Here is a 16,526-nt window from a genome sequence, read left to right on the forward strand (position 1 = left end):
GTTGAGTTTGCCAGTGGAATTTGTCATTGACATTTTTCTGGAATTTTTTTTTAGGGGGTTAAACATGGTGGCTGTGTAATTGCACAGCATTTTAATGATGAATGTTTCCATCCTGCTCATTGGCTCCTCTGTGACTTTGCTCTGAGTTTCTTGTTTTGATGCTGTGAGCAGCCTCCCATCACTTTCTATCCTTTGGGAGTTCCTTGGAAGGACTTTATGAGGAAAATGGGCACACGGGGATTAAGTGTAATACAATTATGAATCAAAAAGAAAGAGAGGAAAAATGTGTCTGCATCATCTTAACCTCCCACTGATTTTTCCAGTCTTCTCAGTATGGACAGAATAACTCACAGGACAGAGCACTTTAAATGAGTAATTTAAGTTAAAAGTGTTTGGATATGATGACAATAATTCATTATTAGTGCTCATCCAGACTCCTGCTGCCTTTCTATACAGTTTTGGGGTTTATCATCTACTTGGAAAAGAGAAAGATGATTATGATCCATTTTTCTTCAGAAAATGCATTCTCATTAAGAGAAACAGAGTAAAAACTGTGCTAACAATACTAGCAGAGCACAGAAGCATACAGGAATATTTCAATATAGAAGAAAATCAGTTCTCCTTGGGTCCAGATTAGGACCAAAATCAATAAGGGTATTTTTTTTTTCCCAGTGGATATTATTTTCTTGCTTTCTAAAAGCTTTGCTTGAGTAGAAATGCTTTGCAGGATGACCTGAAGCAAATTTGGAAGGTGCAATGCCAGTCCTCATGTGGGAAATACCTGGTGAGCCCACAAGGCCACCTCATCTTCTTTTACATCTCCTAGACCTGTAGGTAAATAATATCCCAACTGTGCAAGGCTAAGCAAATAAGTATCAGCAAGTAAAACATACACAGAGGAAAAGATGAATAAAAGATCAATAAAATAAAAAGATGGAAAAAAAATGGATGGCTGTGATGAGGTCCTCATTTAAGAGGAAAGGCCATGGTTTCATGGGTAGGTGCATATAGGGAAAAATCACTGTAGGGCATAAGAGCTGTCAGAGTACCCAGAAGCATCAGAGGAATGTGATAAGGAATCAAAAGCTGGAAACAATGTTTGTCTGCTCTCCTGTTTTAGTATGTACCAGCTTTTAAAATCCCCTGTCTCTCAGTCTTCTCTAGTGTGCACTTCATTTAAAAGTTTAATATTACAATATTCACACATTAATCCTGATTGTCCCCATATCCAGTTCTGCCTGGTCTTGGGAAAGTATAAAATCGATTTATACTGCACAGCTGAAAAGCAAAAAATTGTTGGATTACCATACTGTGGTATACAATAAAAATACAATGTTATCTAGGGAAGCCTGTAGCTGATGAGAGAATAAATATCAACCCCCCAACTCATACCCCTGAGTATTTGATTCCTGCATCTTATAGAAACAAGGATCTCTGCTGAACAGTGTGACATTTCATCACTTTGGATTTGCTATGATGAATAATTTTATATGCTATTGGTCTAGAAGAAGTATTACTATAGTAACTAGCTCATGATTCATTTTTTATGTTTTTTTTTTTTTGCTATATTTCCTAAGGGTTGCCTGTCTAGACTAAGATTGTTTAAACTAACTCATGGTAATTAATTTTTTCCAGAGTGCTAGAAATATGGGACAGATAAACAACAATACTTAGATACTGCTTTTTGAAAAACACAGCAGGCCCATAGCATTCTTGAAATTATGGGAATATTGTTTTATTTTATTTGTCACATTTTTATTAGTAGCTTTCCATGTTGTTATTAATCTAGTTTAGTGACCTGAGGCTGGATTCCCACATTGACAGTATTGCAACTCTAATGAAATCCTTGGGCAGCTAATATATAAAATGTTACATCTGAGGATGCAAACAGAAGTGGGGTTGGTTGGTTTAAATCCAAGTAATGAGCTCACTTACTCATTTAAATCAGTAAAAAGAAAATCTTGGCATAAGTGATGTATTAATATTTTATATTCCGGATTTGTACATGTTTAATTCCTTATGATGATGCTTATGGGTCACCAGCCCACAAGCACACATTGGCAAATATCATCTTTATTACAGTGCCTTATCAGCAAAATGAATAGGAGGATGTGTTAGGTATTTGCCCATTTACTGAAGCTATAGAGAGCTTAGCCTGCATGCATTTCCTGCATTCTTGTTTTTATTAAGGTGAAAGGTGGGGTTTGATTCGTTTATAAAACTGGATTGTTTCAAAAATTAGTCATCCTTGTCAAACCATGTTTAGAGGGTTTTAGAAATAGAAATTTGAATAAGTAAATTAAATAGAAAGTAGAATAAATAAAATCGAAATTAGAATTCATAGATGTTCAAGGTTCTGATAAGAAATGTGGAACTACCATTTCCAAGAAGAACCATTTTAAAGTAGTTTAAATTACCTTAAGGATAATAAATATGCACACAGAAAAGCTTATCTAAGCACATTTTGTATTTTAAATTAACTTAGAAACATGAAATATTGTTGGAAATTGAAGAAGTCATTTATTCTCTCATGCTTCTTTTTTACAAAATAGGAAAAGACCTTTCTGTTTTTATACTTTTTAAAATTTCTGATGGAGTTTAAAGCTTTAATAGAACTAGTCATTAAACTGAACTAGCTGAATAAATGGAGATTCTGAAAATATTCAGTCTATATTTGCAGAAAGCTGACCAAACTTTGTCTTCGGGTTTTAATTATTTCTGCCTAATACTTGATTTGAGCTCACCCCAGTCTAGACCTCAGAGTACCATTTTAATCATTTTCAATGGCTTTGTTGGAAAAATAAATATCCAGCTTAAAAATTTAGGAGCTGGGAGGAGGCTGTGGGATTTATTGTGTGATAAATTGGCTTTTACTCACCCTGAATCATATCCCAGGAAAGCCATGGTAACTTTCTGTAACAAAAACACAGAAGTGAGCTCTGTCAGCAGAACCAGCAGCAAATTTGCTTTCTGCCTTTTGTTTTTCATTTAAGTGATGGCAAGTTCAGAGGATCACAGAGCAGCATATGACATTTCATAAGGGTTCATAAATTATGCAGTCAGACTTGTTGGATTACAAAAGCCTGGGAGTAACAAGTGCTTCTTGCATTATAAATGAAATGGCTTATTTACAAAGATGACTTAGCTATATTAATTGTGAGAAGTTGTGATTAAAGGGATAGGCCTGTGCTGTTTAAGATTAATTAGAAGAAACTCCTTTTCCAGAAGAAACAAATGCATCTTTTTAGTTTGCTGTGGGTTTACTGAAGTGCTTTGCTGATTGTATTCTGAACTGCCTTCCTTCTTCAGCAATTTTTTTTGTTTTTTTCCTCATGTATTAGCCTAACGTCAAGGCAATAAAAGAATCCTGCATTAAGGTTCACATTCAAAATTAGAGCTGGTGCTGGTTTCCATGGGCAGGAAATTCAGGTTGCTGTGTGCTGTGTGGCCCTGGTCAGGCACCAGCTGGGGTGTGCTGTCAGCCCTGAGTGTTAATGGTAATTGGAGAAACCAATTGGAGGCGTGACCCCTGAAATAAAGATGCTGTTATTACATCTGCAGTCACCTGTGCAGGGCCCAGGAACCTGCCCTGCTGACACTGCAGCTTGTGCTCCTTTCTGGTGCTATTCCCAGGCAGCAGCAGTTCCTGGGTGGTTCCTAGAAGACCCATTTTGTCCTCTGAGGACACTTTATCCTGCTTCTCACTTTCCTTCCCCTGTACCTGCTCTGGAGGGAGCAGCAATTCTTGGGCTTTCCAGGGAGATGTTAGTTTGTTTCAGCACAAAAATGCCCTGGGACTTGTCTTACCTGAGTAGGGATTTTAAGGTTGAGCTGATTGTCACCCTTAGGAGCATCTCTGAGTGACTGCCCCTTTCCAAGACCCGTTGGGAAGGGGAGGTGGTGAGCATGGTGGTGGGCAGGATTTGGGAACACAGCAGTGTTTGAGGAGAGAGCAAGGGCAGGTGGTGGGCTGGCTAATGGTGGGATGTGGTGAGCAGGGATAGAGAACACAGAGGGGAGGCCGGGGTTGTGGGAGAAGATAGAAGATCAGAAAAATGAGGAATTGCAAATGAGTCAACCTTTCAGCCTTTTGAATGACCAATTGCCTCTCTTGGAGTCTGCTGCTCTTCATGGAGGGCTTGCAGATGGGTCACTTTGGTGCTCATGAGATGCATTACACACTGATTTTCTTTTTTCTGCTATGATGCTCTTGTGTTATAAGAAGGATAAAGAAGCTTAATGGTATTCTTGATTTGATAGATCAGCTTGTGACTTAAGCATAATACCTGCCCTTGGAGGTCTTTTTTGTTTTCCTGTTTCTCCTGCAAGGTAATTTGAACTTCTCAATTCCTTCCAGTGGCTTGTTAGGCTGCCCTGAGTACAGCTTTGCCATGTGAGGAGGGATATCCAGCCGTGCTGGGAGCGTGTTCTGCAAGGATAGCAAGGGAGGCTGTGATTCACATCTTAAACAGGGCAGGGTTTTGCAAAGCTGCTGAAGTCTCAGGGAAGCTTAAGCGTTAGTGACCCTTCAGGGATTAAGGAGAGTTTGGATTTTAGGAGGCATTTCACTAATGAAATCATAGCTTTATAATTAAATTTCACTTCCAAGTCTAGATGCTAATCGAAGCACATCCTTCCTTTTCTTGCTCCTGGGGTACATGGATAGTTCAATTAACATCATCAACAGCAAGGAAGCATAAACAGCCAGAGGCACACAGCTCTGTGCCTGCATGGCTTGCACAGAAACAGGGCAGAAACTCCTAAAGGGATGAAAACAACTTTTCCTTTGTACATGACAAGCAAGCCCTTGGCATGCTTGCACTCATGGCCCTTTTGTTTTAGTCCCAGAATGGTTTTCTACTGAGAGCTGGCCTAAGATAACCTGCTCCTGCAGTGTTTACAGACTCCTCCTAAAATGTGTGTGCAGGCAATCTGGTCCTGCCACAGTCTGTGGAGCCTCTGCCTCCCTCTGCTTCTGGTGGAGACAGATTTAGTGAGCCCAAATGCAGGTGTTGATGTACAAGAAGCCCATTCTCCATCCTACTGAAGACTAACACTGGGAATACTCTCTATCTTGAATATTATTGCACATTATATGTCACTTCTCATTCACTGGGTGTATGAAATGAGAGTGATGCCTCTGTTTAAGAGTGAGTGTAGCCAGTTCTGAGCTCACATGCATCATCAGTGTGTCAGTGAAATGTTTTATAGCAGCTTTAGAGGCAAAGAAGTCCATCAAATCTAGATTAGAAATCACCTTGCCAGCACCATGAATTTACAAGGAGCTGTAAGATACGGAGGTGAGGGAAGAGAGAAACAAGGAAAACAAAACATGAAACTGAGAAAAAGGAACAGAAAAACAGATTTATGGGATGAACTGAGGGATTCTTCCCTCAGGCATGTCTGAAGCTCAGTTGTGGCTATCATGATTTCTTGTTATCGCACATATGTAATTTTCCCCTGGACTCCAACATTTCAGGCTTTTCATTGGGGATGAAATGGATCATTTTATGTTTGAGAATGTACAATGCAGAATTCTAGGAGCAATCTGATCAAGTTATTTGCAATAATTCGTTTTATAGCCCAAGGAGGGCATTGCTTATTTTTCAATCTTATAATTAATTTTACATTATTTTACCTGACTGACAATAACAAGCAATTTAGGTAAAGTAAGCACCCATATAATCTGCTTGAAAGTTATCCAAATTAAGAGCATTGCTATTTTCTGCTTGGTCCAACAGTAGAAATGTGGTAAATTGGTAAATACCAAACCCAAAATATATCCTGCATGCTTTGTTGGTGATGATGACCTTATGTGCTCAATTAACCTTGCCAGAAGACAGTATTTTAGACAATATTTTAATATTGATATTTTAGACAATATCCCTTAAAGATACTGTGATACAGAGTCTGCAACTTGGACCAAATATTAACCTGTTTTGATTACTTAAATAGTCAGTTCCAGCAGCAATTGTGCAGTCTTTACTTCAGGGATTCAAAGCCATGCAATAGCATCCCATAAAGTTGCTGCAAATGATGTAGAATTGATTATGGTGGCTACTGGCCTTACTAAATTCTTACTGTGTAGGCAGCATGAAAGTTTACTACTTTATTTAACAGGTGTGTCGTATAATTTTTATTAGTAGGTGGTGATGATGATTTCCCCTTCCCTCCTTTTAACCATGAGAAAAAGTCCAGTAATCTTCCTCAAAGACTCATTGAAGGGTTTGTCAAGAAACAGGATCCATTGTAGTTCTAAGTTACTTTTTATCTTATTTGATATACTTCTTTCCTGAAGGATAGCAGCTTTTTATTATAGCCAAATGATTGGCTTTCTCTTCCAAGGACTTATATTGTGGCTCTGGCTGGGAAGTTTTTTGGTTTTTTTTCATCAGGTTCTAAAGGGATCAGAACGTAAGATGTCTATAGCATCTCATCCATTAATGTAGGATTACTCCTACCATTAGAAAGTTACTGTATCACAACTTGGAGTAGCTGCTCTTAAATTCATAGTTTTGAAAAAGAAAGAAAACAAAGATTGTGAGAAAAAAAAATACCAAGATGTATCTCATTGAAGACATGAATTTACAAATTTTTGATAGGGTTGGAGTTCAACCAGAAGAGGTTATATGGAAAGGATTATTTTGTAAAGGGCCCAAGTTTGCTATCATGAAGAAGAACTGGAAGATGGCAATTCTCAGGGATGTTTGAGCAGTATTATTCTTGAATATTGTACCAGAAAGTTTCTACTTAAATTGGAAAATCCTGTGCCTAGTCCATGTGTCATCTCCCATGCAGTAGCTGAGTAACAGCTGGCTACTGGCTCTGCAGAAACTAGAGGGTGCATAATTCAATTTTCCCATTCGTGTTCCAGTTTCTACTTGGGATTTGTCTGCTCGCTAACTGCACTCGAGGAGATGAACCTGAGAGACCAACACACTGCAAAAGGATCCCTAGGAGGAATGGAAATCTTGGCTTGTGAAGGGTCACCAGAAAAGTGGTGGTAGGGTCACAGAATTAGCCTGCACCAGGGAAAAAACCATTATTGGCTTCCATGTCGGGTTTTGTGCTGACAGGCACAAAATCTCTAGCTTTGCATATATGACTTAATGAAAACTGAGAAATGAGCTTGGCTCATGTTTTTTACCAGGCAAATTGTGTGTGACCTCAGCACCTTTCCTTTTTCTGTGTTGTTGCAGAGGCAAAGTAGTAGGCAGTAGTGTACTTTTCCCTGATGCAGCTAGTGAGAAAGGACACATATCTCAAGGTGGGTTACAATATTCCTCGCCTGACTGCAAATTCCGAGATTACTGAAGTAACAGAATTGATCTAAATGTCATGTTATCCCTTGGTTTAATGGGAAATAATTAAGATCTTCACTGACATTATTAAAGGATGTGGGTTTGCTGTCTGAAGCATAAGAAGCTTCTTTTTAATCTCCAGTAAAAATGGACAGCCTTTCTCTGTTAATAAGTATTGCCTACAGCGAGTAATCCCATGGTCATAATGACTGTGCTTCTCCTTGTTCATCCCACTGGTAAATGACAGAGTCTGGGCAATTTGCACTGGAGGACTTGAGCTCTGTGGCAGATGAGCAGGCGTGGGTGGAATTCAGGGATGTTTTTGACTTGGTCACTGCACTGAACCTTCAGTTCCCAGGATAAACTGCACTGGATGGAGGAGTGCTCTGCTGCCCTTGTGCTGTTTCAGCCGGGAGAGGAGATGCTGGTGAAGTGGAGAGGGAGATCCAGGAGTGTTGGAGCACTGCAGAGGGGCACGGGCTGGCTGCTGGTCATGGAATTCGGGCTGGGTTCTGTCCATCACGTCACCTCCTGGGAATTGTAGCCTGGCTGGGGAGTCCGGTGCAGGACCTGGAAATGAGGAATGTGACCCCACAGTGTGCCCTGCTCTCTGCTCACAGGACATAGGGCACAGTGGCTTGGTGTGGGTCTCCTGCTGCTGCACTAGCAGCTGTCAGCCAGGGGACCGAGCAGAGACATTCAGTGCTCAAATGCAAGAGCTCTTCATCACCTTCAGTGCTCTCCATTTGGCTGCCACAGCGTCACAACGAGCCCTTGGCAGAGGGAATGATTTACCCTCGGGAAACGGAGATTTATTTCGCAAAGTCCTTTACTGTAATATCTTCCTTCCCTCTGACTGCACCGTGGAGGCATCTCATTCTTATCATGCAGGAAGTAGCTGAGGCTCTCTGATACTATTCTTTTAAAATCAAAACATTAAAACTACCGTGCAATGATTTTCACATTTTCCAGGCATCCCTCCCGCCGGCATTAATTGCCCCCCTGCTGTTCCTGTTCCAAAGCTATTTTCTCTTTCTGTATGCAGCCCTTGTTCAGAGCTGCACTAAACCTTTGCTGGTTTGCAGTAAAAAAAGCTTCCACTTATGCAAATGGCATTGAAATTAGTTTGATAAAGAGATAAACAGTCACATTATTGATTGCAACTGTTGGGGTTCGGTTTGTTATTTTACAGTTAATTTTGGAGAGGTAAAGGACTTTACAAACTCCCTTCTGGTGTCAATGAAGTAATACAGCACTCCCATAACAGTGTTTGGAAAGTGTGGTAGGGCCACCAAGCCAAAGTGATAAAGGAGAGGTCACTTTCATCCAACGCCACAGTGACCCCTTCCCCTGTGGCAGATCTCCCTCCCATCTTGAAATCTCCCTGTACTTAGCAGTTCTCCTATTTCAATTACTCTGTCTTTGGATGGCAGTTAAATTTCATGCCCCTTTATTTCCTCTTCCTCTCTGCTTCTGATACATTATTATTCTTACCAGTGACTGCACAAGACCTCCAAAATCCAATAGTCCCCAGAAGTAATTACAGATACATTACTGAGCAATCCCCACTGGTAGGCTGGGTCAAGTGCTTTATTTTTATCCAGGGCATCTACCGAGGAGTGTGGTTGACTTTTGCCTCCCCAGTAGCTGCATGAAAAGACAGGAGTACTTCTGTCACCTGAGTACCTGGTACCCAGGCAGGGTTGCTAGTGGTCCATATGGAAGATGAAGATAATGGGTAAAAACAGTAAAAGCATGAGGAGTAAATGAGCACAGTTGATTGTATCTTTGTCTGACACAGGGTTTGATGACCTGCAAGCGTGTGCTGATCCTGGAGCTCCTGAGCATGGCTACAAGACGCCCAGCGCAGGCGTTTTCTTTGAAAGCGTGGTGGTCCGCTTCCACTGCCAAGAGGGATACAGGCTCAATGGTACTTCCAAAAAACTTTGTGTGAGACACTTTAATGGCTCCCTGAGCTGGAAACCCAGTGATAAACCTGTGTGCCTACAAGAAGGTAAGTCAGTTTTCTTCAAGCTGTTCACCGTGTCAGTTCTTCTCACTTGTCCATGTACCACGTCTCTGTGTCTCTGGACAAAACACAACAGGCTGGTGTCCATTTCACTGTGTCTTATTGGATACATACTTTAATTTTCCATCCATAATCCTCGTTTGTCAGTGAAATCTGTACCAGGAGAGACTGTGTGTGTTGAAAGGGACATAAAGAAATGTGAAAACAGAATTTAACCTCCCCTTTTAACTAGTTATAAATTGATGCAGAGAGGAAAAACAACCTCCATTGTAAGTTAACTGTAACTATTTATTAAAGCTGCCCACATAATATTCCTTTCTGCAATATTTTACTAGGAAAATTCAATCAATTTCCAATGCTACTGCTCCTGCTAATCAGGAATTTTAAACAGTAGTATTTTATAATGTATGCATGAGTCAAGTAGCAAAATCAAATACACATAGACTACAAAAGTTTAAAGCCAGGGTAGAAGTTTACTCTGAGATAATTAATGGCATAAGCCAATTTATTTTTATTGCATATTTGAAATTGTATTTGGTTTTAAATACTTAGGATGTTACATCCTACATAAGACCTCTAGGTCTTAGAGGCAGGATCAATTTGAATTTCATAACTGTAAATTTTAGCCAAAGTACACCCAAGCAGCAAAAATTATTTCTTTTACCAAGTATATTAAAGACATAACCTGTCCTTGTTGTTGATTTATTTTTGGTCAACAGAGCTATTAAAGTCAACAGACATGAGAAGTATTAGTTAAATAAAGTGTTTACATTTTAGTGTTCTGACATCTCCACTGAAGACATTAGCCATTGCCTCATTGTTTTCATGGTGGAGTGAGATAAATTCTGCTTCAGGTTACCTTTCACCATTTAAAATCAAATAAATACATGAACTTTATTCAGAGGTAGTTGAAGACTAATGTGGCTCATAACCACACTTGCTCTGCATAGGATCACGCATCACTTAGCCTTTATAAAAACTGCAGGTACTTGTTTGTGCTCCTGGGGGCGTGGATGTGGGAATCCTGTGCCAGGACAGGGATGTGCTACAACAGGGACAAGCAGGGCCCGGGAAGACCACGCTCAGGAGGTGCATGTGAAGGGAACAGCCCTAAACTGTGGCCAGTGGGAAAGTGGTGCATGAGATGTTGGAGAGAGTAGCCAGAGGCAGCTGGTAAGGAGTGCATGGGCTTTCAGGCAGCTGGCCTGTTGGCAGGAGAAATTTTGGTAAAATATGTTCTCCTGGACGTGTGTGTGGCCGTGAGCTACAGAGCCACGAGGGGCAGTGAGCTGTCCCAGGAGGTGACAGCTGATGTCTAGAAATAAAGGCAAAGGGGTGCCAGTAGCACCTCATCCTATGGCCACACGGGTCTGCTTCAAAGAAACAACCTGATGGCATTAAAAATAACTCTGTGTGAAAATCGTGCCCTCTTCTGTGACAGCCACTTTTCATGAATGACATTGTCTCTCATCTCATGGTTATTTAAGAAAAAATACATATAGAGTGACAGCGGCCTCTGTCTAAACTAGCTATTGGAACTACCAGAAAAAGCTTTAATGCTTGGAAATTCTGTTTTCTTAAGCACAGCAGGGAGCTAGGAATATTGATGTGCGTCTTTGAAATGCTGCCTCTATCATCCACTGCAGTTGTTAAAATAAGCATTAATGTGTTTTATAAAATATTCAAACCTCTTCCCGGGCCCTCCTGCCCAGTGGAAATCTGGGGAGGAAGTTTCTGATCACAATACCATCAGCAACAAAATTTCCACTAATGTCAATGTGATCAACACTTAAGCCAGGTGTTTTCAAAAAACAAAGAAATTGGAAGATGAGAATGTGATGGATGATGTGACAACAGTTGCTTTAGAGATAATAATTACTTTCCAGTACAGAACGCTTAAAAAAGATTGCTAGCCAATGCTCTGATCAAGCAAAGCACTTAAGCTGCAGCATAACTGTAATTATGTGATTAGTCTTGTTAAAGTTCTGTGCTCAAAATTGGGCAGAGGCAAAAACGCTTCTTATTATTTGGACCAAAGAGTAGGACCCTGATTTAGGATTTAGTGAAGCAAGTGCTTCAGTACTTCCCTGATTAACATTATAATAATACCTCAGGTATTAGATTACAGCATTAATTCTTCTTTCCAATGCATGATAGCACCACTGATTCAGAAGAAACACTAAGCAAAGGCTCAGTGGCAGTTCATGAGGCCTAAGCATTTTTCAGCATTTAAAAAAGTGATTCTTTAGACTGATCCTTTTGCACTCTGGGAGCAGAATATTGAGAGAGAGCCATGGTAGGGAGGTGGACAATGTAGGGACGTGGCACATCTGGAGACGAATTAAGAGAGAATTACAACAGGGTTTGTGATACTCAGCTATCTAATGACATACATAAAAGTCTTCACTGCAGAAATTCTGTAATGATATATAGAAAGAAATCTGAAATTTCTAACAGCTGCTGGAGAAGGGAGAAGTTAATGTTTTCCCATTCATCATTACCTATCACAAGGTGAAATCAACTTTATGCTGCATTTCCCATTTATGGCAGGGGCTGGCTGCTCCGTGGGCTATGGTATGCTCTACACGCCTCTCATCCCAGCATGTATAAATGTCAGGCAGTGCCAGCTGAGCTTGAACAGTAAAAACACTCCCTACTATGGAGTTCATTTATTCTCAGGAGTTTGGATTCGGTGAAGGATAATTTTATGTCTATGTGTTATGTACGTTTAATTGTCGTTATGTGTTTACTAGCACAATCTCTAATCACAAGTGGATGCTATTTACCAAAGGGAGCAAAGCAACCTGTTTTGGAGTGTAATTGATTTTAGAACTAATACGTTTGCCTGGAGCTCTTCACCCAATCAATTTGATTTTATAGGTCTGTCATTTCTTGTTAAGAGGCAGGAGATTTTAAGTGTCAGGATGAGAATGAAGTTGCTTGACTTGGTGCCCAGTAAATACCCTGTCAAAAATCTGTATGCTTAGAGTTATGTTCTTATGTTGATCTACAGCATGTTGTGACTCTACCTTTCATCAGCTCTAATACAGTTATGCACATAAATAACAAACCTCTGAGGTAGGAATTTTGTATTTACTGTTTAAGAGCAGTATGTCATGTTGTTCACGCTTTAATCTAATCTTCTCCCACTGTGATAATGTGGCTGCTGAGGCTGTTGCCCTGCTTGGAACAAATGCTAGCTCTTTCCTATGAGATTGAATCTAAATTTACAGTCTGCATGGAGATGGCAACGAAGCGAGGAGCTGTGCCCTCCTCTCCCTGTGCTTCTGCAGGCAGACACCTTGGAGATGTTCTCAGTGCCTCGTTCTCCCACTGGCAGGGATGATAAGCCTGCAGTGAAAGTAGTGGACTAGGATATGGCTTGGCTACAGCTTTCCTGTAGGGCATTTAGCCCTCCATTTGCTTTGCTTTTGTCTCTGAGTCTGTGAGATGACAGAAATATTTTTATTTCCCCATCTCTTATCTGTCTTGCCCAGTGTTTGCTGATTCTTAAGCCTGGTTATGAGCACTCTGTGATATTTGTAACCAGGCCACAGCTCAATGGCCACAGACCTTAGGCGAAGTCTCTCTGCACCATTGTAATACAAGCAAAGACAATAAAATGAAAGTGTTATTTAATATGCACTAAAACACTGTGTTTACCCTCCACAGAACAATCCTAATAGCACAGTACTGCGGATTTAACACTAGTGAAAAAAAACAAAACAAGAGGCAATATTGCTCTTAAATGTTTCCTTTTAAGAGCACAGAGTATAGACGAGCTGTCCCTGCATCAAACCAATTCTTCATGATATTCCTTTCATCCTTCCCATCTGTTTCTCTCTATTCCAGCCTTCCAGTGGTGTTACTCGATGTAGTCAAGGCTAATTCAGAGACTTTTCCACAGTGAGATACACAGGAGCACCAGACCTCTGCATTTGAATTTACATACAGATAGTAAACAAAACAGTGCCAGAGCAGGAACTGGGACACTGTTCTTCAATTGTGCACACTCTTACAGTGTTGGAAAGGTCCTTGACATGGTTTTGGCCAAGATCCAGCAGTACTCCCAAGTAAAACCTACAAGTACCTTCTTGGATTAGCACGGACCAGGGATCATTTTTGGATGGTAAGGGCTCATCTGCAATAGATACAAGCCATCCCAGGCCAGCTGGTACCCATGGATGGTGTGCCTGTCTCCATGGTACCTAGGTCATTCCTTCTGAGTTGGTGTTGTGGTCCAAGTGCTCTTGGGAGGAGGCAGGGTGATCTTCTTTCCCCATGGGCTGGAAGGAACAGTTCAGAGAAATTCTGCATGTTTTGCACCTGAGCAAAACACTCTAACTATACTGTTTAACAAACTCTGTTCTTCAGACCAATCTTCTATAACTGGGGATGCACTTGGTTTGCTAAAGCCAAGAGTTCCTAATGTCCAAATCTTCACAGAAGTTAGGGCAAGGCGAGCCCTTGTGCCTCTCAGGCTGTTGAGCCTGCTGGCTCTACCCCACCTCTTTCTGCCCCTGCAAGATAAGAAATGTGTCCTTTTGGCTGGCCTATTTTAATACTCACAGAGTAGATATAAGCAGATCATGTAAAACTGCCAGAAAGGAGTGTAAGTCATAGCCTTTGCTGCTCGATGCTGGTTAAAGACTGTATATTCCCTTAAATGGTTTAGCAGCTTCCACGGATTTGCTGAGAAGGACTTAGAATAAAGTAGTTTATTTTCTAGGACAGGACATTTTAAAATTCAGTCACTTCCTTCTAGCTTTTCAAGCAGAATTGGTGCCAGCTAATCCAGTTGTTTGTGGAGAGGTGGCTACTGCAGTTTATGCCTGACTAAGTGCTAAACAATATTAATTCAGCCAGTGGGAAAGCATTTGCTTGCAAGGCATCAGGAAAAAGAGCTGTAATATTGTGGTCCATTGGTCTGGCATTGAGCTGGGGCTTGTAATAAGCCTGTTATCAAAGTCAGCCAGGATGTGGCAGGCAGAGGATGGTGCAGTGAACAACTTATCTCTGTTCTCTGCCAACATCTACCCGATTAAAATGATCCCATCTACAGCTGTTCCTTGGAATAATAGGGATGGGGTCACTGTGATAGATCATTGTTACAGAATCAATTTCCCCCACTTGGAAAGTGAAATCTCATGTTTTACTGTGCTGTGTGTACACACTCCTCCTTTGTTTGTATAGCAACAGAAAGATGTTGTAGCAAGAGAGGAGCTGTTCACTGACCTTATCTTCTGGCATCCATCTCCAGCCTCCTGCTGTGTGGCTGCCAAGCAGGTTCTCCATCTTTCTCATCCCATCCTCATGGGGTGCCCAGGACAGCCTCTTCATGACAGCATTTGTGGCTTAGTGTAAGGCATTTCTTCTGGGTCATCCTGGTGCCTTAAGATGCCTGCTGCCTTCTCTGCCGACTAACTTTATAGAGAGAGAGAACTGTTCTATCTTTGAAAGTAATGTCTGCACCCTCACCGGTGTATTTTGCAACCTCCAGTTAGGGCATGGATCCTCCCAGACACTTGTGCATTTATAAATGAATAAATTCTAAGAAAACTTCTTGCTGCAGTTTCTCAGCCCTTCCTGCTACCAGCAGCAGGAGGCACCTGCAGCACCTGCCAAGAAGCTAAAAAGTAACAAGAGAAATGGAAGAATTTTTGACTAATGATGTGCTCAGGCCCCATACCAAAAAGTTAGCTAAGTACAATGTATTTCAGAAACGTCATCCCTGTGATGGGAAGGTACAAAGTATGTTTTAACTGGGGAAACAACACTGTCCCCCTTCAGGTTAGTGCAATTTAGTGATGGACTCTCAGAGTAATAGATCCCCCTAGCTTTCCTTACTAAATAAAAACATTATGAAATACCTTTGCTCTTAGTAGTTTGTGAGTGCTGTGCTGAATGAGTTTATCTTGCTTCTGCTTGTGCTTTTAAACAAACAAGCTGTCACTATCACTTTGCTTGGTGCATACTAACAGTTAATTGCTAAATACAAATTTAGCTTTGCCTCTTCCTCTTCAGCAAGAATTACCCATGAAAATGGCAGAAACTTTGTCTTCTATGCAACTCTCAAGGGATTTTTTTTCCTTAATCAATACAGTATTCCTAAATGAATATAATTGTCTCTCATGGTAGAAGTGTTGGGGGACTAGAACAGTGGAACACAGGCTTATAATATGTTTCTGTTTTTCTTGTGTTTGAAATACTTCTTGGGTTTTGATGCCTGGAAACTTTTATTACCATCTCTGTCATGGATTGACTGCTGGCAGACAAACAAAATTTTTCTCCCAATATTTAATCTTTCTCTGTCTTCTGTTTCATCTCACTTTGCCTTTGTGATGAGGATGAACTTTGAGTCACCCAGACTATTCCCTCAGACCCTCTTGGCTTGTTTCTCAACTATTCAGTATTACTAGGGGATTTTCCCCCTGCTTCCCTTTTCCACATTTTTCAGTGTTCTGAGTTCCATTCTGTATTTTGGGGTCTTTGGCACTGGTACCTAGAGTGAGATATGTGATGGGTGTGTCACAGACAGGTGCTAGAGCCCATCCCTGTACACGACTTCAGGTTTGCAGTCCCTTCTTGAAAGTCTTCTACAAGCACTTGGGATGCTGCTCAGGACCATAAAAATCATATCATCTAAAGGCATATGAATGCAGGCACACAAAGCCATCTGGTTTAAAACATAATCAAGGAGATTAAAGTGAAGGCATTCTCATAATGAACTCTGTGGAATGGAGCTGGATAAACCCTTGTAAATGTACCTGATTTTCATCTGTCTCTCTGCTAAAACTGCAGCTTTTCTGTGTTCCTCGTGCCATATCTGTATTTTATCTTTTCTTTCATCCTGTCCTTAGTGCTGTCAGAGTCTGCCTTCTCATGGAACCTTGGGATAGTCAGAATTTGGGGTGTAATTTGCACACGTGATGAATGGAGGGCCAAAATTAACCACAGTCTTCCTAAAGGCTCCTAATTTTGTTGGTTTTTAAAAGGCTGGGGGAACGATCCATTACTCTAGCACCTCAACTTCTCCTGCCATGCTGTAGACTTTGTAAAATGGTGTTTTACTAGGGAAAGAAAGGGCACTTTTACTGAAATGCATGTATTTTCCAAACAGTTTAAGTGAGCACTTATATTGATTGCTAACTTCTGTTTAAGAGCTTGATTACTGAATAGCTAGCCATGTTTTTTTA

General features: G+C 40.8%; 1 protein-coding gene across 2 annotated transcripts in view; it reads left to right on the forward strand.

Annotated features, from left to right (window-relative positions):
• Positions 1-16,526, forward strand: part of SUSD4 (sushi domain containing 4) — a 72,711-nt gene that overhangs the window by 30,710 nt on the left and 25,475 nt on the right. For both annotated transcript variants that reach the window (XM_088161139.1, XM_088161140.1), the window contains exon 2: positions 9,103-9,315. In XM_088161139.1, the coding sequence (XP_088017265.1) occupies positions 9,103-9,315 (213 nt within the window). The remainder of the gene's footprint in view (positions 1-9,102; positions 9,316-16,526) is intronic.

Source organism: Sturnus vulgaris, chromosome 3 (assembly GCF_052056855.1).
Source record: "Sturnus vulgaris isolate bStuVul1 chromosome 3, bStuVul1.hap1, whole genome shotgun sequence".
Lineage (NCBI taxonomy): Eukaryota > Metazoa > Chordata > Aves > Passeriformes > Sturnidae > Sturnus > Sturnus vulgaris.